This window comes from Neoarius graeffei, chromosome 11, assembly GCF_027579695.1.
Source record: "Neoarius graeffei isolate fNeoGra1 chromosome 11, fNeoGra1.pri, whole genome shotgun sequence".
NCBI classification, from domain to species: Eukaryota; Metazoa; Chordata; class Actinopteri; order Siluriformes; family Ariidae; genus Neoarius; species Neoarius graeffei.
The window spans coordinates 77,144,495-77,166,947 of NC_083579.1; the positions used below are offsets into that span (position 1 = coordinate 77,144,495).

The window sequence follows — 22,453 nt, forward strand, 5'->3', positions numbered from 1 at the left end:
CTTCCCTGGCCATCTCACTACACACTTCTAATCCGTGTCTACTCACTGTATGATGCTGGATTTTGTCTTAGAGTTGTACAGTAGTTATTTACTTATATAGAAGAAGCCAAGAAAATGTCTACACAATAAGTACAAAGTTTTCATGAAGATATCATTTAACTTACAAATATACATGGATAATAGGCATTCACATAAAGTTAAAAATGTTTTTCAGAACTATGCCTCATCTCAGTGGAAAACAAACTTAATCCCATTTAAATTCTCTAATCCTTAATCCATCCATCCATTATCTGTAACCGCTTATCCTGTGCAGGGTTGCAGGCAAGCTGGAGCCTATCCCAGCTGACTATGGGCAAGAGGCAGGGTACACCCTGGACAAGTCACCAGATCATTGCAGGGCTGACACATAGAAACAAACAACCATGCGCATTCATGGTCAATTTAGAGCCACCAGTTAACCTAACCTGCATGTCTTTGGATTGTGGGGGAAAGCGGAGCACCCGGAGGAAACCCATGCAGAAACGAGGAGAACATGCAAACTCCACACAGAAAGGCCCCCGTCGGCCACTGGGCTTGAACCCAGAACCTTCTTGCTGTGAGGCGACAGTGCTAACCAGTACACCACCATGCCGCCTAATCCTTAATCCTACTTGATCATTCCTCAGGTCTGTCATTCACATTGTAAAGCCTGACCCACAATGCACAGGTCTGGGTGCGAGCAAGAGCGATTTGCTTCTCTGAGTTCTGGCTGCTTGTTCCAGGCGTCTCTGACTGGACCATCTTCCAGCCTGTAGCAAGGAAGCAAAGTATAGATATTAACAATAGATTACAGAATGGGGTCAAGAGTTCCTGCAGTGGTTCACTAAGATAGACTGTTGGGGATTAGCACTTACTTTGTATCTTGTTCCAACAAACAGATTTCATCGTATATAATGAATTGTTTATTTTTATTTACTAATTTAATAATAAGCAATGCAAGGAATGCAGTTTTTATCTTCTTTTATCTTGTTGGAGCTAGTTACCAATCACTTGGGTACAAATGCAAATATGCACAAGTCTCGATAAGACCATAAAGCCCTGATCTGTAATTTAAAATAATACTCAAATATGAAGAACTCACCCTTGGGTACTGATAGCTGGTTCACTTCCACAGGACTGTGCAATAGATACTACTGGTGCTCTGGGTGGAAGGCTGAGACTGGGTCTTCTGTCAGACTGACTACGCCGAATGAAAGGCTGTGGGCCTCGGACAGACTTAGGAAGACTACCGTGCTCACCCCAGGGGTGAGGGAGTATGCTACATCCAGAGGAGGTCCATGCCTGTGGGGGTTTAGGCACAAGAAATGGTTGTGCCTCAAACAAAGATGGTGAGGCTGGACAAAAAACTGAGCGAGCATTGCTAAATACTCTTGAACCAGAGTCTTCATTATTATCTCGAGACCGTCGCTGCACTTTTGGTGAGGCAGGGGGAGATGGTGCCTTAAAAGGGTATGTAACTCCAGAAATGCAGCTTGAGGTTGCATCTTGAGTGGTTAGGTTAGTAGGTAGTGCCTGTTGGCTGGCTGGTGGTGGGGTAGGAAGTTTGCGATTTAATGGACTGGATGAGCTGGAAGGAATTGGTTGTTTTTTAAATACAGGAGGACTGGGTAACCTCCTATGTACAACAGGTGTAGAAGGTAACATGCGGGTCCTGGATGAAGCTGGAGTGTTGGGTGATTGATTTCCAGCTGTTGCACTTGAAGGCACTGTTTCAGGGATAGTTTTGTCCTTCTGATTTCTTTCGATGCTGCTTTGAGTGAGCTGTTGAATGTTGTCATTGTCAGAAGCAGGTTTTTCTGTGGGAGAATTAGATGAATACCGCAAATGGATAATTTTCCGAGCCTGTTTGTAAAGCGAGGCAGCCTCCTCCTCCTTCAGATCTGCATTAGATGTGGAAGCAACTTGGCTGTTCTTAGCTGCCCCATTAGATTGCAGGCCAATATTTCGTGCAGGTGAGATGCTGTGCGAAGTCTTCCTCACACTTCCCCTGCTAGGTAGTACTGTAAGAGATTGCATAGAGGTACGGAGCCTTTGAGATATGCCAACTGTTTTTGGTAGGGTAGACTGTCCCCTTACATTCATTTTTTCATCTGTTTTAGGCATTTCTACATTTTCAAAAGAATTATCCATGAGGACCTCCAGAGGAGGTGGTGGTAGGTTGTCCAAGTCAATATCATTTTGATTCTCCAAGGTTGTAGATTCCCTTTGATTGTTCATGTTGTCATTTTTAATGCATGAAAATGTATCTTCACTTAACAAACCTGGGATGACTGGAATCCCATACTTCCTCACCCCTTTAAGAGGTCCAAGACCTTTTGAACTTTCATGAAACTGTTTACTTTCCTCCATTCCCTGACTGAAGGTGTCAATTAGTTTCTTGACAGAATTTCCTCTGGGGCACAAGAGTAAGAGTTGTTGGGGTGATGGTGGTGGACTTACAATGGAAGTTGCCTTCATGGCTCCTTTGGCAGTTTTATAGATTTTCTTTTTTTCTTTTTCTTCCTCCTTATTTCTTGTAACAATCTTTTCACTGAGTTCTTTTCTCTGACTGTTTGATGAAGTTGCATTTAAAGGACGTGGTTGACTAGACTTCCTTTGCTTTGAAATCTCTCTTTTTACATTTTGTTCAGTTCTGACCTTTCCCATTTTTTCCAACCTTTTGCTCAACTCTTTTTGTGCCCTTTCCAGTTCACGAAGTGTGGGGTCGTCTGCTTTACTACGAAGAGACTCTGTTGATCTTGAACGACGCTGTTTTGTAACTGTTGTTTTTTTGTTATGCACTTGATTAGTAGCTGTTTGGGGTCTTTTGGGACTTTTTTCCCCCTCTTCTATCCACTGCTCGTCATTGTTCTTTGAGATTCCAGGTTTTATCTTTTCTCCAGAGTGTTGAGAGGAAACAAAATGAATCCGTTCACTGATGGCATCCTTTATTTTTAATGTCATTTCTACATTTTGTGGCTTTTCTATCCACTTTGTTGTTTGTGTTTGATGGCCAGGGTCAGGTGGAGAAGAGCTCGAACGCATCCTCATTTTACCCTCATTATGTTCTTCCTCATTGCCCTCACTGTTGCCCTCTTCTTCTCCCTCACCATAATCCAAGGAGGCAGAACCAAGCAAAGATTCTGTATCTCTGAATACCTTACCTGTAAAGGTGCAGGTAGAGTCGATGGAGGTTACAGAGCTGCTGTCGGTGAGTTTTTGGATAAGCTGACATTTAGAGGAGACTTGGTGGATGGGGGTAGAGTTTTCAGGACTGTAAATAACTGTGTGACTGGATTCAGTTGATTCACAGCTTTCTCTGCGGTGGTGCTGTCTGTCTGATCCAGCCAGTGACTCACTTTCTACACCAATGCCACTGTCTTCACTAAACAAAGTTGAGTCCTCTGGTCCAGGTCTTCGTAATGAGGCAACTTCAATTCTAGTTAGCAGCTGCATTAGCCTAGCCTCAGCTGCACGCTTTTCCTTCAGTTTGTCCTCTAGGACTTCTGAGACAGACGAAAAATAATCCACTGCATCCTCAAGGGCTATGTCCCCAATTCCTTTCATTGACTGTCCCACAAGATGCATCCTCTGGACAGTATACTGAAGTAGCTGTTGAAGTAAGTCAGGTGGGGGTTCAGCGGTACTGAGTTTGCTGAATGAAGAAATATTTTTTGTGTTGCATGGCCAAGCCAAATATACCCCATGGTCTTTTAAAAGCTTCTCTCCTTCTTCAACAATTTCTTCTAGTCCTTGATTGAACTCTGCATAGCGCAGAACCATGAATGTAACCATGGGTTGCAAATAAATGTGAGTCTGTGCTGCATGATCCAATAAGCCCAAAAGCAATTCGTATTTGTCAATACCGGGATTAAGATATCCATATGCTGCTTGGTGGGCTTTCACAAGTTGCTCTGGAAAGTCCACCTTCTTCTCAGTTGCAGATTTTCTCGCCTTATCTTTCCTTTTGCTTGGCTTTGCATTTTTCTGGCTCTTTGAATTCCTTGCACCCCTTTTCTCAAATTTCTTTTCATTTTCCTTTTCTATGTGTTTTTCTTTTCTTTGGGATGATAAATGTGTTGTAATCTCTTGTGTGTCCAATCTTCCTGAGGTAATTGTTGCTGGTCCTGGTTCACCTTCAGGATGTTTGTTGACTAAAGGAACAGAAATTGCATTGCCGTCCAGTCTCTTTTCACCTACTTTCCTCTTTTCAAAAGATTCTCCATCTGTCTCACCACCACCAGAGCTTACACTCCCTCCATCATCAGATTGTCCATCTTCTGAGGTTCCCCTGGTCCCTGGCAGCAAAGTTTTCCCTTTACTGAATAGTCCCTGTGCTCCATTGAAGTTGTTTCCCCTTGATGGGGAACACCCCATCTCAAAGTTATCTCTGTTTACAGCTTTTTCAATCTCAAATCTTTAAATCCAGGCATATTAAAAAAGGCAAAACGCTCCACCTGAGATAAGGAAGGATTAGAGCCTTACCCAGCAGCTGCACTTGTCATTGTCAGATGGCTAACCATTGAGCACACATTTGCATTTGACAGTCTTTGTGTCATTGGTAATAAAAAGAAAAATACATTCTACTGTTACAAAAATATTTATGAATATTACTTGAATTGTCCTTGAATTGAATTTTCCTTTTTCTTGAAGTGAACTGGCAGGACAGTTTCAAATAGCTTCAACAAGTCAGACTTCTTGTGCATCTTGTGAAGGACAAGCAGATGAATGGATTAGAAAGGATTTGATTGTAGTCCTCAGGATACACATGTCATGTTCAAGCAAATGAAACCCGCATACTTGCAAGACGTTAAGCTCATTAAGATAATCGGGACTGCTTTCAGGTACCTTTTAATAGCCCAGCCAGCACCTTTCTATTCTACAGTACTCTGTAAAACCATTGGATAGCCTCACTACTCTGAGGTCATATTTACATCATTTCCCCCCTAAAATTCCTGTTAAACATCATTACACTAACACAACTACTACAACTTGTGTCAGTGTACTCAGCCAACCTGAATACTGCTGTCAAACTTGGTGTGATGTAAGCTACGGGAAAGAAACTTGAGCTGGTGGCAACTGCACAGATTAAAGGAAAAGGATGTCTTCACATTTGCTTCCTCTTTCATTGTGCTTATATAACTTGTGCAGGTCATGGGGAGGGTAAGAAGCTGGAGATGGAGGGTAAGCATGGCAACAAGGTGTTAATATAATCTCTTTCTCTCACAACATTATAAAGCAGAGGGAGGAAGTCCTGGGAGAGGACAAATTAATCGAAAGGCCTTTATGTATACAAAATATATACGTACTAGATTCAAACACTAATTTGGCAGACGTTAATCCAATTCACTTACTACAATATATCATTTTACACAGGAGGTGTTTTAAGTCCGCCCGAACAAATATTTAAACAAATATGTCCGAACACACTAACTGTCAAAAGTTTGTGGTCCCACAGAAAATGTCAAGTTTTCCAGGAAAACTCATATTTTTATTCATTAAAAGAGCAATAAAATGAACAGGAAATGTAATCAAGAGATTGACATTAGAAATGATGATTTTTCCTTGAAATAAGAATGTTGTCTTTCAGATTTTGCTTTCAAAGAATCCTTTGCAGAATCACTTTTCAGCAATTATAGCCTTAAAGATCTTGCATTCATCAGTCCATTACAGATACTATAGAATACCAACTGACTGCTTCTCCTCAAAATAGTTCTTGCATAATTTGGAGCTGTGTTTTGGGTCTTAGTCCTGTTGTAGGAGGAAACTCTCTCCAGCCAAGTGCTGTCCACAGGGTATGGTATGGCAGGGCAAAATGGAGTCATAGCCTTTCTTGTTCAAGATCCCTTTTATCACATATAAATCTCCCACTTTAGTCAGGGACGGATCCGGCCCAAGAATCTGACAGATACACATTTGCAGAAATATTTTCACTAATTTTACCAGATCGCTATGGATTTTCACGGGGCACAGGACACACGCTGAGCCCTTTCCGAAGAGGGCAGCCATGGCCTGCTATGACTGCAGCTCACCAGAAACCCCACGCAAGCATGGCTCGCTGAAAACTTTTAATATGAGCCCTGGCCCCAGCCGTGCATACATGGGGGAATTTAAAAATTCATAATTCAGCCACTGAAAGTCATAGCCCCACCAAACTTTACAGGCACCTCCATCTTCCCGAGACCTTTTGAAACAGCCCAGGCATGGCCTGCTACGGCCGCAGCTCAGCCCAATATTCCTGGCAAATTTTGAATTTTTACCTCTTTCTGGAGCATTTTATTGATTTGACCTAGAATCACTGCAGAAAATGATATCTTAGCTAGTGAAAATATCTTGAAAATAGTTGAAACAATCTAGCATTTCCTATTAGAAGAATACAAGACACCAATTCAGAGATTATTAAACTTAGTTCTAGATTGCAACTTATTCTAAGATGTCTTCTCAAGTAAAAAATATCTGTCCATGCAGCAAGATAATTTTACTAATATTAAGTAATTTTCTCCTCAAATTCAGTTTTCAATTTTTTGCAGTGATCTTTGTCTCAGGTCATGCTATACAAAGCATCGTGAGAATACAGGTAATTAGGACAGGTAAGCATCACCGCTTATCACAGGTGGTTGCATCCTGAACCATTGGTCTGTTGGTTGAGCGTGGCTATAGCCCATGTAGCCAGGTAGCGGTAAAGTAAGCAAATGCCCCATGACCGATGCCAAGTGGTGCACATATATTTCTGACCGATGCACGTGTATCAGTTGCACTGGTCTAGATCCATCCCTGCTTTAGTGCCACCAAAGCACCCCCAGACCAACATACATCAAGCACTTCTCCAGCATCTTTTCATTTTGTTTCTGCATCAAAAGAACAAATGTTCTCTCTATTACAAAGACCTCAAAGTTAGATTCGTCTGTCCATAACACTTTTTTTTATCCGAATCTTCCTCTGTACAGTGTCTGTGTTCTTTGGCCCATCTTTATCTCTTCCTTTTATTGGCCTTTTATTGGTTTATATTAGACATGGGGCAGTAGTGGCTCAATATTAAGGCTCTGGGTTACTGAGCCTTATTGGATTTTATTTCTTTGTTGGTGATGGTTGGCTATCTTCATGGGCTTTAGCATGAAGATGGCTTTAAAAGATGAGTTGGCTATCTTCATGGGCTTTAGAGGATGGGGGGTTATGCCTGAAAAAAGCATGGTTTTATTTCAAAACCAAGGGAATGTCTACATGACCACAATCGACACAATCGACCAGGGTGTTAGTGGAAGAACTCAAGTGGCCAACACAGACCTCAACCCCACTGAACACTTTTGGAATAAACTGGAGCACTGGCTACACACCAGGCCTTTTCACCCAACATCAGTGCCTGACCTCACTAAAGGGTTAAATCCTTATAACCAGGATATAACCATGCTCAAAAATCTAGTGGAATTCCTTCACAGAAGAAGAGGTTATAACAGCAGGGGAGGGGGCTAAATCTGGAATGGGATTTTCATGGTACAGCTATAGTCTGCCTGATATTAGCATGCTCTCATGTTTACACATTTTGAAGTTATAACAGAGCCCATGAAGATAGCCAACCATCACCAACAAAGAAATAAATCCAAGTAAGGTTGCTTAACACAGAATGATCTACTGAATTGTGCCTTACACATCCATCAATTATCCATAACCACTTATCCTGTGCAGGGTCACGGGCAAGCTGGAGCCTATCCCAACTGACTATCAGCGAGAGGCGGGGTACACCCTGGAAAAGTCACCAGCTCATCTCAGGGCTGACACATAGAGACAAACAACCATTCACACCTACGGTCAATTTAGAGTCACCAGTTATCCTAACCTGCATGTCTTTGGACTGTGGGGGAAACCGGAGCACCCGGAGGAAACCCACACGGACACGGGGAGAACAGAAAGTTGTGTGGAAAATAGTATTTTTGTTGTTAAACAAAAATACTATTTTCCCTTTCACTAGTTTGCATTTATTGAACACATAATGTGTCGTGCTGAACCATTCAGTCATGATGTCATCCAACTGTGCTCACTATGGGTTTTCACATACACTACCGTTCAAAAGTTTGGGGTCACTTTGAAATGTCCTTATTTTTGAAAGAAAAGCACTGTTCTTTTCAATGAAGATCACTTTAAACTAATCAGAAATCCACTCTATACATTGCTAATGTGGTAAATGACTATTCTAGCTGCAAATGTCTGGTTTTTGGTGCAATATCTCCATAGCTGTATAGAGGCCCATTTCCAGCAACTCTCACTCCAGTGTTCTAATGGTACAATGTGTTTGCTCATTGCCTCAGAAGGCTAATGGATGATTAGAAAACCCTTGTACAATCATGTTAGCACAGCTGAAAACAGTTTAGCTCTTTAGAGAAGCTATAAAACTGACCTTCCTTTGAGCAGATTGAGTTTCTGGAGCATCACATTTGTGGGGTCGATTAAATGCTCAAAATGGCCAGAAAAATGTCTTGACTATATTTTCTATTCATTTTACAACTTATGGTGGTAAATAAAAGTGTGATTTTTCATGGAAAACACAAACTTGTCTGGGTGACCCCAAACTTTTGAACGGTAGTGTACAACAGACTCGAGAGTTTAAAAAAAAGAAGAAAATGTTCTGCAGGCAGACAGTTTCAAGATGAAAGGAAAGTAGCTCAAATAAACACACTTTACACCTGTGCTAAACAGAAAAGCCTCTCAAAATAGAGCATATTGAAACTTGACAAAAAGCTGGACAAAATACAGCTAGATGACAACAACAGCAGAAAAGTATTGTTTTTACTTACCCAATAATGCAGAAGTCATCAATTATACACTTAAAACAGAATTTGTATTCCACACACACAAACAAACAAAGCCCATAACATGGTCATATTATGAATAAAACCTATATTTTTATAAAGCTAATTAACTTTCTATTCCAAACACTTCCACATTACATTACTGCATTTTTATTAATTACTGCAAATTGCATCAAATCCTCAAGGAGAAGCCTTCATAACATTTTATATTGCATCATACAGAGGTAAAATGCCTAAGAAATCAATAAATAACACAATCAACACAATAGACTCTTATTTCTTCCAAAAGAGAACACAAACTAAAAGTCAATTTCAAAAAGGAATACAGATGATTTTAAAATCTGATTTTAAGATTGTATTACTCGGTGCATAATTACAACAATGATGTCCATGTAAAAACATAAAGCGATGTGTAAACATTTGATAGATGAAAAATACTTGTAGAAAGTTAAACGCCTTTAATGATAATACTTCTAGGTGCAGACGGATTCAGTGTCCTTTAAATAGACCTTCTGTGGAATCTTTTCCGTATGATCTGCTGAGAGCCACTGGATTTGTTTGCATGTAAAACATATGGAGTCTTAACAGTGCAGACAAACCCTGTATCATTTGAGCTCATGCTGGTCTGTGAACCTGAGAGACGGAGTCCAGTTTCTGAAGTTAGCGACCCGACCCCTGAAGAAGTAGTCAGAATGGAAGCAACGGACTGTCTGGAATTGCATGCTTGTGCAATATAGGCCTCCTTAGTAACCTCATCCTTCTTTTTGCAAAGGGCCATGTACCACTTAGGGACAAAGTGACAGAAGATAATTCCATACGATGAAACCAAGATAGCTGCTGCTTGAATTGAGTAGCGCTCTATGACTCTTGCAACATATATTGGAGTGAAGCATACCCATACAAACAGGTATATCAGCATGCTGAGGATAATGTGTCCAGTTTCATTGAAGCGCTGAGGAACTTTTCTCCCTTTAAAGGCCAGGATAAAGCAGATGAGTGCAAGCAGGGCAATGTAACAAAGCATGAAGCCAAATCCCATGCCAGAACCTTCAACACACTGCACACTGATCTCCATACTGTCATTAGATGTCAGGGTCTCCACAGAAGGAGAATCAAAAATGAGCCAAAAGATGCAAATGAGGACTTGAATGAAAGTGCCGGAGCCAATAATAACAGGAGGCTTGTAGAATTTCTTGATGTTGTGTTGGCGGTATCGAGGAAGGAATGCTACAAATGTGCGCAGGGCTTTAACCAGGATACATGAGACAGTTATTGAGAAGCCTAAGCCATACAGGACCTGCCGCATCCGACACTTATGAACATTGGGTTTACCGAAGAAAATTATGATGCTGGTATAGCTAAGTGCTAACCCTACCATAATGAGAAGATACATATAGCCTCCAGCCTGTTTGATGACAGGACTCTTACGAAACACCAAATAGATAATCAGGTTCATTAACAAGAGGAGAAATCCTGCCATGTCAAACACTAGTAAAACGATAACTCGTGGCCCATCCCAATTCCAATAGACTTCTTTCTTTGCTTGACAGTGCGTCCATCCTTTCAGTGACCATGTCCCGTTTTCGCACGGGAGGCAATTTTGAAGGTCTGCAATAAATATAAGAATTTATTAACTCAGAGTAAATTAAATTTTGGCACACATTTGGAAAATTGCATTAACACTTTGGCCCCATCCACACATATACAAACATTTAACAATTATTCCATGAAATCGAGTCGTACATGAGCCGACAGCCAACGAGGCGCGTACTGTAGCACCGAGTTGGCTATAAGCCATGTACGACGAGATTGAGTGAAATAACTGTTTTATTCTATCCACATTCACTGGATTTTGAGAACCAGAGCATTTTTATTTTTACTTTTTGCAAATTCGATAAATTAAAAACTTTATACAAAACGTCAGACAAAATTTCCACTTAGAATGTAAACAAACCCTCTATGTGTCAGCCCTGCAATGACTTGGTGACTTGTCCAGGGTGTACCTCGCCTCTCACCCATAGTCAGCTGGGATAGGCTCCAGCTTGCCTGCGACCCTGTAGAACAGGATAAGCGGCTACAGATAATGGATGAATGGATGGATGGATGTAAACAAACTGACGAAATGACAGTAGCAGTTTGTGAAAAATGCTATAATAATAATTCTTGAGAAATTTAAAAGAAGATACGTTCTTACCATCAAATTGTTTTATTCCATATTTTGTTGCATTTTTTTGTATTTTGGGGGGTTTTCTTCTTATTCGTTAGGGTTTTTTGGCAGGTGGCAATCCAGGCTTGTAGTACTCGAGTCTGACTCGTGCCCTAATTCTAAGAACTTGTGACTTGACTTGGACTTGAGCACTGATGACTCGGACTTGGACTCAGACTCGTGCATTAACTGCATTCGGACTCATAAATTGGAGATGAGGACTTTGATTGTTTTATTTATTTTTTGTAACATGGCATAAAAATTTGGCATAAGATATTTATATCTACATTAATTTTATACTAATTTTGTGCAAGAGAATGCACATTCACCTGTTCATACGTCATGTTCAGGAGCAAACTAACGTTAATGGTGCTAAAATGCCTGGAGAGACACCCCTAGGATTGTCCACTTTGTTTAGACAGACTTCTCCTGCAGTGGGAAAAAAATGCACTGCGATGTGTTCCATATGTAGTCTGGCTAACGCGACTTCAAAGCTCTCCGAGCATTTGGTCTGGCCAAGCTATTAAGCCAAACCGTTTCCCAGAGCCCGTGGTTGACCCGCCTCCCTGAAATGCCTCAGTTTGCTACTGGTCGAAGCCAGAAAAGGCTGTGACGAAGCTTAAACCAATCACATCACTCTTTCCTCTGACGTACGTGACGCGACGGAAACTACTTGAGTAACAGGAAGAAGAAGGAGGAGCTGAAGATGTGTGAGGAAGAAGACGATAATAACACGAGCAGAAATGGAGAGAAACTACTTTTGTCGAACATGTAACCGCTGTGTTAAAGGCTTGCCGCTGCTCCATGTTCGTGATGTGAATGAAGCGCTTCCGGCATAGATTCTGTAAACAATCTATGGCTTCCGGTCGCAGTTCTACTACGTCACTGCCTTGAACACGCCTCTACCCAGGGCCGTTGGAGATGCTCAAAGTTGATTGGTTCCCGATTTTTCGGGAGCTTGGAAGAGCTGTAGATAGCTTGCCTGGCCAGACTAAGCTCGCAACAGGCCCTCGTGTTGCGTCACGCTTAGGATGGGCGGGCCCAGGCTATTCCATATGTAGAAGAACTATCGAGGAGACGACGGGGACAACCTCGAACTTCAATCGTCATTTGGTACCGGTAAGACTCCACCCAGAGAAGGAAGTGACATGCTATGTTCATTGCCCTGTTGATAGTGGGCGGGGCTTGCTGAGCAATGAACTAGCTAGTGTTAACCCTCTCTCATGTTATTTGCCCTGTTGACAGTGGGCGGGGTTTGCTGAGCAATGAACAAGCTTTTTATCTGTAGCCTGTTAACTAAAATGGGGCACTGAAGCAGTAACGTTAGTCCAACACAGTAGCAGAGATGCTTTTACATGAAGGCAACAGCCACCGTCACATGGTGCAGTTGGAGTCTTGTTCTCGGACTTGACTCGGACTCGATTCAAAATTTTCTTTAATGACTTGGACTTGATTCGGACTTGAACACTGGGGACTCGAGACTGGAGTCAGACTTGAGGTTTAGTAACTCAACTAAAATACTGTGGCAAACCAACTTCAAGGTGCTTTACCGCCACCGACTGGGCCAGAAGGTGGAACAGGAGATATTGGGGCGGGGGGGGGACTATATTATTTTTGGTAATTCTATTTCTTTTAAATACTTGATAACAATTTGGGGGGTTTCGTTTTTGAGTAGAGTTTTTATTTCATCCTCAGTTGGTTCAGCAACATGCTCCGTCATTTTTGTTTTTCTCTACTCATGATATATAAGCTTATATCATAGTTGTAGAGTAGCAAATCAGAGTGTGCGATTACTCATATCCAGTGAATTTGGATAGAATAATTTTGAATATTTTATTGAGATTTAGATTTCAATTCTCTCTGCATCTTGGCTTCCTGTCCATACAAACAGTACATTTTACAACACTGCAAATTCAACTTTTTTAAAATGTTTTGTATGGACAGGAAAAAACAAAACAACAACCATATTTTCGAAAAAAGTTGATGTCAGAGTGTCAACATGCACATGAAAATGGAGGTGTGATATCTACATTTTCAAAAATATACAGTACATATACATGCACGCATGACCTTTGTATGAACATGCATGTATTAACTGAATTTTCATTAACTGTGAATGTATCTCTTATATTAATGAATAATGTAACTCACTCATGCCATTGGAGTAAGTGCCTTCCAAGCAGTCTATGCACTCATGACAACAGGATTTCTTTGAAAGTTTTTTTACTTTGCCAGGAGGGCAGGCACTGGAGCATATGGAAATTGGTGTCTGAAATAATTTATGAAATAAAATAAGGATTTTTGGTTTTAAATCCAGATGTATATTTGTATTTCTAGATTACTGTAAATACTCACCGTATTTGAATTTGAATTATACCACCGAATGTATTTCTCAATATTAATTTGTTCTTGCTCCAGTTTATATCCCCCAACAACAACAAACTCTCTTTGTCCACTGGACTTATTTTGTGCCCAGTTCATCAAATGGTAGCCATTGACAAAATTTCCTGATGTATTGAAGTGGAATGTCTGATTGTCCAGAGTAAATCTGACCTGTTTCAGTTCACTGAGAAGCTGAAAAAAATAAATAAATAACAGGACACTAAGTCAACCATTTAGTTTGTACATACAGTAAGTGCATGTTTATTATACCAATCATACATTTCACAATTATTCCATGAAACTGAGTCGTACTTGAGCTGACAGCTGACGAGGCGCATCGCACCAAGTTGGCTATACACCATGTACGACAAGATTGAGTGGAATAACTGCTTTATTCTATCCACATTCACTGGATTTTGAGAAACAGAGCATTTTTACCTTGCCCGTGATGGAGTAAGCGAGGCGAGGTATTGTAATTAGTGTGGTTTGTTTGTTTGTTTGTTTTTGTGTTTGTCTGTTAACAATATTCCGTCTAGACGGTTGCACTGATTGACTTCAAATTTTCAGCATAGGTGGGCAATGGTCCATAGATTACCTGATTAAATTTTGGGGGTAATCAGGTCAACGTGAAGGTCAAGGTCACCGGAAAGGTCAACCTTTCAGTCAACATAACATATTTTCCATTATAACTCAAAAATGGTTGCCGATAGACAAATGTTTACTATTATGAGCATATAGGAACTCCCATATGACCTTTCATTTGGCACCATGAGTTTTGACCTTGAGTGACCTTGAAAGGTCAAACTCAAGGTCATGTATTTTCAAAGGGCTGTAACTTGAAAACGGTTGATGGTCGACAGATCTCATCTCATCTTGTTATCTGTAGCCGCTTTATCCTGTTCTACAGGCTCGCAGGCAAGCTGGATCCTATCCCAGCTGACTACGGGCGAAAGGCGGGGTTCACCCTGGACAAGTCGCCAGGTCATCACAGGGCTGACACATAGACACAGACAACCTTCACACTCACATTCACACCTACGGTCAATTTAGAGTCACCAGTTAACCTAACCTGCATGTCTTTGGACTGTGGGGGAAACCAGAGCACCCGGAGGAAACCCACGCGGACACGGGGAGAACATTCAAACTCTGCACAGAAAGGCCCTCGCCGGCCACGGGGCTCGAACCCAGACCTTCTTGCTGTGAGGCGACAGCGCTAACCACTACACCACCATGCCGCCCCTGGTTGACAGATATTTACCATTATCAATTCATAGGAAGTGCCATATGGGCTTTCATTTGGCACCATGATTTTTGACCTTGAGTGACCTTGAAAGGTCAAACCTGAAGGTCATGGGTTTTCAAAGGGCTATAACTTTAAAATGGTTCATGATAGCCAGATGTTTACCATTATCAACATCGTCCCATATGGGCTTTCATTTGCCACCATGACCTTTGACCTTGAATGACTTTGAAATGTCAAACTGAAGGTCATGGATTTTCATAGGACTATTACCTGGCAGCTGATGATTAAGAAATATTACCATTATCAACATATAGGTATAAAATAAGTGCTGCCAGGCGAGGTTTGTTTTGCCAGGCAACACTTGTTATTTTTTGCAAATTCAAAAATAAAAACTTTAATAATAATTTAATAATAATTCTTCAAAAATAAAAAAGACACATTCTTACCATCAAATACTTTCATTCCATATTTTGTTGCTTGTTTATGTATATTTTGGGATTTTGTTTTTGGGTAGAGTTTTTATTTCGTCCTCGGTTGGTTCAGCAACACACTCCGCCATTTTGTTTTTCTTTACTCATGATATATGAGCTGATATCCTAGTTGTAGAGTAGCCAATCAGAGCACGTGATTGATTATATCCAGTGAATGTAGATAGAATGATAATCATATAACATTTCTCCATGTAGCGCTTACCTCATACGGCGGGAAATCTTTGTTCCCTGGACAGGCAGTTTGGTTACAGATTAAAATTGTCCTTAGGGAATGAGCAATTGATAGCACAGCCAATCGGTCAGCATAAGTCCGGTTAATATCCACCAATTTTGTTAAAAAGTCTTTGTCATTGCCTAACTTTAGGTATTCTTCTATGAACTTATTCTCAGTACCCGGGGTAATGGCAAGATTTTGCAGATACTCTCTGAATCCAGGGTTAGGGCCTGTAATAAAACTGAAACCAAATACATCCCCGATGTTGTTGATGCCCTTCATGTGACTGATATTTAGTGACAGTGACCAGGCATCACTGGCTATCCAGGTGCGTGATATTTTCTGCTTGATCACCTTGGTGAAGAGTTTATGCACTAGCTCCTCTCTTAAGATGACCAACACAACATTTGCTCTGGAGTTTTTAATGGTTTGAACCACTTTTTGGATCATATCATCAATGTGCTTAAAATCTAGGTAGTATGGCAATGTTTCTATAAAAGCAGGGCAAACGTTCTCATGTTCTGCATTATCCAGGAAGCCTTGGAAAGCATTTCTGCCATAGTCATCATCCCCATGAACGACACCAACCCACTCCCACTTAAAATACGACATGAGTTTGGCCCAGGCTTTCGTCTGGTGGATATCGCTGGGTATGGTACGGAGGAAGGAAGGGTAGCGCAGACGGTCACTCAATGCATCTGCAGAGGAAGTTGTACTTATCTGTTTACACACAAACAACAAAAAGGTAGTTAGACTGGAGTGGTTAAAGTTCAGCGCTGATTAAAAAAGGGATCTGAAATCAATTATTCTTTCTGGAACTGCCCATGTTTATCCCTTGAGTGAAACTATTTAGTGCTCTGCTTCATACTTGACCCAAGGGTACATTCAGAGAATGCTAATGAGTTCACCAAAACTCAGAGTCAATGTTATATCTTTAACCATGACCTTGAATCCTTAATTGATTGTTTCAGTGCTTTTGAAATACAATGATTAAGTGATTATCATATACAGTATGTGTTTCCCAGAAGATATTTTAGTACAAAGCAATGCAATATTCTCAAGATCCATCTATATATTAACTATACCGTTTATCTGTCAGGGTAGCGGTGGAAGCTGATTTCGGGCAAGAGGCAGGGTACACACTGGGCAGGTCGCTAATCTATCTCAGGGCTAACACAAAGATAAACAACCATTCACACTTACATTCAAACCCATGGGCAATTTCAACTAGTCAGCTGACCTAATCTGCATGTGTTTGGACTGTGGAAGGAAACCAGACCACCTGGAGGAAACCCACACAAGTAAACTCCACACAGAAAGGCTCCAGTCAGCTGTGAGGTTCAAACCCAGAATCTTCTTGGTGTGAGATAACAGTGCAAATCACTGCACCAGTCTGCCAGCCCTATTTTCAACATATCAGTTGTAATAAATTGTTAAAAAAAGAAAACAATTAATTATTTCTGTACTTACATGATACTATTGTTAAGAAGTAAGGCTGAAAGAGGAGTAAAAGAAGCCATCTTTGTCAGCCTGGAATGTCCATCACTGAACAGAGGAGGTGGTCTGAGACACCACTTATCAGTCACATACAATGCAGGCCTTGGCACACTTCCCAGAAATCTGAATACACATCCACACCAAGACTCAGCCGACTTCAATGACTCACATGATGGCAGAGAGAGCCAACGACCCACAGATCACCCTCTAGGCTGCTAACACCGTTCACCTCCAGTGACCCTAACAACATCCAGGATAACTGAGGCCCTGTCCACACGGCAACAGATTCAGGTGAATCTGATAAAATTGTTTATCATTTCGGCCTGGCGTCCACACGGCACCAGCGTTTTGGGTGCCCCAAAACGAAATCTTTTGAGAATGGGTTCCAGAGTGGAAAGATCTGGCAACGGCACCGTTGCGAAGTCGTCTGGATGAGTAGAACGGATTTGTTTACGATGACGTCACAACCACGTGCTTCACGCCAGGTAGAAGTGTAACGAACTCGATGCGAGTTGTCAACAAATCCTATAACCTGGTTCATGAAACGCGCTTACAAAATATTTTCACTGTGAATATTTATTGTGTAATGGTGCAAAGTGAGAGAGAGAGAGAGAATAGCCCTTAGGGCAAAGTCAATCCCGCCAGCAAAAATAGGGAAAAAAAAAAGGAGCGATCTCACCTCTTCAGATGTTGGTTTAAGTCCTACAATACATTCCTCAAAAAGGGCATAGAAGAACAAATTAATCCATCAACGTGTAGCATTCAATTTATTCCGGACCATTAAAGACGCCGCCTTCCGCGTAGAATCATACGTCATCCTCGCCGCCATATTGGATGGGGCAAAGCGGAGAATAAAGATGCCTCATTCATGTGCTGCGTTTAACTGTACCAACAGGTTTGCCGTCCAAACGAGATCACATGGGATTACCTTTCACAGGTGAGACTGGAAAAATACTTTTCATTGTATTTGGTCATTATAATGTGATTTTACGAACAGATTTTTCTGACTGTGGCTAATATGAAGTCTCGCGCATAATAGTTTATGCGCATGCGTCCTTATTTCTTCTATTATTCTGGTGTCTCCGATGGGACCGTCTTACAGCGCACCTAGAGGTGTGGCATGTGTATTGCATCGTTTTCAGCAAGCGTTGCGTTGCCATATGTACCTGATATTTTACTGATCCGTTGCCCATGTGGACGCGATATTTTTTTTTTTAAATCTCGTTGCCGTTGTCGTGTGGATGTAGCCTGAGAGGGTCAATGACCCATGTGACCTCAACGACTCCTTAGGGTTGCTTTTGGTCCACTAGAAGATAAATACCTGGAACTCCCCACTAGTCAGACAGAACTGGATGAGAGGTGAAATGTTTTCAAAGATTTCAAGCAAGTCCAGTTGCCTTCTTTAGCACCTATGGATTACCTTCACAGACATAAGTAAGGCTGAATTTCTTCTCAAGACAAAAAAGGTGACAATATCTATCCATCCATTATCCATAACCACTTATCCTGCGCAGGGTCGCGGGCAAGCTGGAGCCTATCCCAGCTGACTATGGGCGAGAGGCGGGGTACACCCTGGACAAGTCGCCAGATCATCGCAGGGCTGACACACAGAGACACACAAACATTCACACTCACATTCACACCTACAGTCAATTGGACTGTGGTGGAAACCGGAGCACTGAGAGGAAACCCACGCAGACACGGGGAGAACATGCAAACTCTACACAGAAAGGCCCCTGTCGGCCACTAGGCTCAAACCCCAGAACTTTCTCGTTGTGAAGCAACAGTGCTAACCACTACACCACTGTGTCACCCCTTATTTATTTATTTATTTTTTAAAAATCAAAAATGCTCCCCTGAAGAAAAAAACGTAAATTTTAAGTTTTTTGACATGTGAATGTTATAAGAACCAAGCACAAGGTGAGGGGAATGCAAGTGCAGTTTGAGGTGGCTTTCATGGAAGTTCAAACAAGCAACCAAGCAAATCCATAACAGCAAGCAGAATCGTGGTCAAAAGAGGCAGAGGTAAACCGAGGCACGAACAGGATATCGTAGACTACATCCACAAAACAGTAAGTACATACATGTCAACCTTTGGTCAATCAAACCTGTATAACCAACCTCCAAAATCCGTATTTCCCTTATAAAATCCATATAAGATGCAAATTAAAATAATTTACCTAAAATTTGAATGATAATTAACAATGATATATCCCAGTTACTTTTTATTCAATATTAATAACAATAAACCTTCAGAATGAATACAAAGCTCCAATGTTCGACAAAAACACAAAGTGTCACTCTAATGTTCTGAATTGTACTCCATGACAGCTTTTTTAGCGCTCTGCACCAATACCTCACGAGGCTGCATGTCACAGCAAGTGTCTGTGTTGATCTTGCCGGAGTGCCCATTCAGAATCTTTTCAGTCGCTAGTGAAAGTCGCTCAGGTGGAAATACGCTTTTCAAACAAAATGTTACTTCCTGGTTGGCGGGATTCTCGCAATGCGGTGTGCGCATGATCAGAAGTGGAACGAAGTCTCGCTACCACAAGATAACGCGCGATTTCATAAGACTCTTTACTGGCTGTCAGTGCTTTCTGTGGTGTACAGTACGTGTGTAAATGTTATGCGCTCTTTTATCATCGTGGGAATTGATTATAGCTCTAAATAAATATTGAATTTTTTTTAAAGAATCCGTATAACTTTATTTGTACGCCCGTATACTAAGTTTATTGAATCAAATCCGTATAAAATATGGACATTCCGCATAGGTTGACATGTATGTAAGTAAGACATAAGGAAAACAGGTCAAATACTTTGAAAGGGGCAAGATAAACAAACAGCAGGGGCAAGATCAATACTTCACAATGTGAGCGAGTGAGAGTGTGTGTGTGTGTGTGTGTGTGTGTGTGTGTGTGTGTGTGTGCAGACTCATTAAGTAGAGTGGCTGAGATTATAAACAGGTGGCCACACTGCAAAAAATAAAAATCTTAAGAAGTTTATTTGTCTATTTTCAAGTCAAAACATCTAGCCACCCTTATTATAAGACATAATTGCCCAACAAGCAAAACCTCATTTAGCTAGAAAGGCTAGTTTTTAGACAGTCCATCTTGAAAATCTTGTATAGACAAAATGTCTTGAAAAAGTCTTATTTGGAGCACCTTTGAAAATAAAACAAGTTTTTTTTAAAACAAGTAAGTACATTTTGGACATTTGTCAAATGCGGTTCATCTTGTTTCAAGAAAAAAAAAAAAGTATGCTTGTTTTGGGAATAAATGAACTTTACTGAAATCTTTGAATCTTTCATTACAATTCATACATTTCAAAACATATACTCTAGACCAGACAAGTGCCTTCAAAAAGGCTATGAGTGAGTGGAGGGCGTTTTAGTGAGGTCTTTTTGGAATGCTGTGAGTTAAGTTCAGTGGGTTTTTTTTGTTTGTTTGTTTGTTTGTTTGTTTGTTTGGTTGGTTGGTTGGTTGGTTGGTTGGGTTTTTTTGTGCCTGATCTTGTAAACCCCTCGTACACATGAATAGTCGGTGCCCCCAAAATGCACTGTTGCTTTGGCGTTGTGTAAGCACTGTAAGTCAAAATGCATAGACTTTTTTTTTTTGGTGCCTAAAGTCCTGGGGAAGTGGAATCTTAAGAGATGTTTTAATGTTGAAATGGGAAAAAAAATAAACTTGTTGCAATGCTACACGTGTCGTCAACTTGATTCAAGATAGTCTCTGGTCTCATATCTAGAGTATTTTACTAATTACAGGTCACAAAAGGAGAATCTTTTAAGCTAGCAATGCTTAGTTGTAGAATTTAACAATCCTAATATTAGTATATTTATCTTAAATTCAGTTTTTACTGCTAAGACTTTGTCATGAATTTAAGTGAAATACCCTTAAAATGAAATAAATAAAAACGACTTGAATGGCTAAATGTAAGAAGTACGATCTTGTTATAAGAACTATTTTGATTATTTTCAGTTAATCAGATCTCGCATAATAAGTTCCCCAATCTTATTTTGGAATTATTTAATCTAAAAACAGGTTAGATTTTTCATCTTCCTTTAAGAAATCTTACCAAGTCAAATTTGACTAGTTCCATTGTCAGATTTTTTTCACCTGATACAAGCAAATATGCTTTGTTTTAATCTTTTATTTCTTATTTTTGAAAGGCCATTTTTTGCAGTGCATGATTAATACTCAGGTGACGGGGAGCGGTGAGGTCATGCCGGAAGGTGTAGTGCGAGGTGTGTAATGGAGTGCATGAAGCTGCCGGAGACGGAGAACAGGCTGTGAATGTGACAGTGAATGTCGTCAGAATAGACTTTGTGCTCTCTCAATATCATCATCTCCATTTTTTTTTGTCTTATTAACTTCACAAAAGAAAAAGAAAAGAAGAGGTTGATGAGGGAATGTGTACAACTATTATATCAATAATAATTGTTTCATGGACATTCCACAATGTACATAAAAAGGGATAAAAACACATGATGCAATTATTTCATTAATAATAAAAAAAGTCATCATTGTCATCAAATTGCTTTGGAAGAAGAGGAATGAAACACTGTACGAGCATCACACCTTCAAATTGTTAATTATCATCTATAACATGACACTATGTCATGTTTGTTTATTATATCTCACCTGTGGCACCATGTAGAGGCTCAGAAAGCGAGCTACACTGATTGACACCTCCGAGTACTGTGCTCCGATGATCGCCTTTACCTTGGGGTTTTGATTGAGCTCACACTGGCCAGCAGGTTCAGTGTTGTTTATCGCCAGCAGGTACGCTGTACTCTGTAAGGCTTTTGCAGCATGACAGCAAGTGTCACAGATGTGGTAACCAAGACGTATCCCAGGCAGAAAGCTGGAGTTATTGATGGTTTCAATGGTGTAGATGAACGCAAGCATCCGTACAAATGATTCATGATTAAATCTCGGGGGGGAAAAGAAGTATAGGAATTCGATAAACATAACACAGACTTTAACTTTCAGAATAGCTTACTGTGAAATAGAAACGTTTAATATTTCTTGTCATGTCTATAGGCTTGTTCAGTAATATGTTTATCATAGTCCATGATGCAATCTGACGCAAAGAAAATACCGAAACATATAGAATATATAGTAGAGATATAATAATTTAAACACATTACATAAATGACATAGCAAATAACTCACTCTGAGCAGTGGTAAATATCTGGAGCTCTTCGAGAATATTGATTCTCCACTTTAGAAAAACAGGAGCTCAGCATTCCTATCTGGATGTCTCCTGAAGCCCAGGCTCCACATTTATGCAATTCATAATTGCAAACATTTCCAAAAGCGACTGATAAAACAGTGCGTGAAAGCACTACGGATATCCAAAGCAACATGTCACACCATATGATTTACAGATTACATCCAAGACAAGAGGAGTGAACAAGAATGAAGTAGTTGTGAAAATTGGCGGCACTACTGGTTTTAATCTGAGAGCAAAAAAAAAAAAATTACATCACGTGCTTCACAACACCTTCAGTTCCGTAGACATGAAAGAATGAGAGGCCACATGTGATGTCAGACACTAAATGTCATATTATACTTCCTTGACAGAAACCAGTTTTGC

General features: G+C 40.5%; 2 protein-coding genes across 2 annotated transcripts; both read right to left on the reverse strand.

Annotated features, from left to right (window-relative positions):
• Window positions 1–670: 670 nt before the first annotated feature.
• On the reverse strand, window positions 671–4,395 carry pcare1 (photoreceptor cilium actin regulator 1). The gene is made up of 2 exons (XM_060933182.1): window positions 1,121–4,395; window positions 671–788 (listed from the first exon to the last, which is right to left on the reverse strand). Exons 1-2 carry the CDS (start codon window positions 4,393–4,395, stop codon window positions 671–673), a joined length of 3,393 nt encoding a protein of 1,130 aa, XP_060789165.1.
• Window positions 4,396–9,191: 4,796 nt separating this feature from the next.
• Window positions 9,192–22,237, reverse strand: LOC132894002 (G-protein coupled receptor family C group 6 member A-like). The gene is made up of 6 exons (XM_060933183.1): window positions 22,030–22,237; window positions 21,496–21,787; window positions 15,347–16,078; window positions 13,384–13,602; window positions 13,180–13,297; window positions 9,192–10,430 (listed from the first exon to the last, which is right to left on the reverse strand). Exons 1-6 carry the CDS (start codon window positions 22,221–22,223, stop codon window positions 9,322–9,324), a joined length of 2,664 nt encoding a protein of 887 aa, XP_060789166.1. The 5' UTR covers window positions 22,224–22,237; the 3' UTR covers window positions 9,192–9,321.
• Window positions 22,238–22,453: the final 216 nt, after the last annotated feature.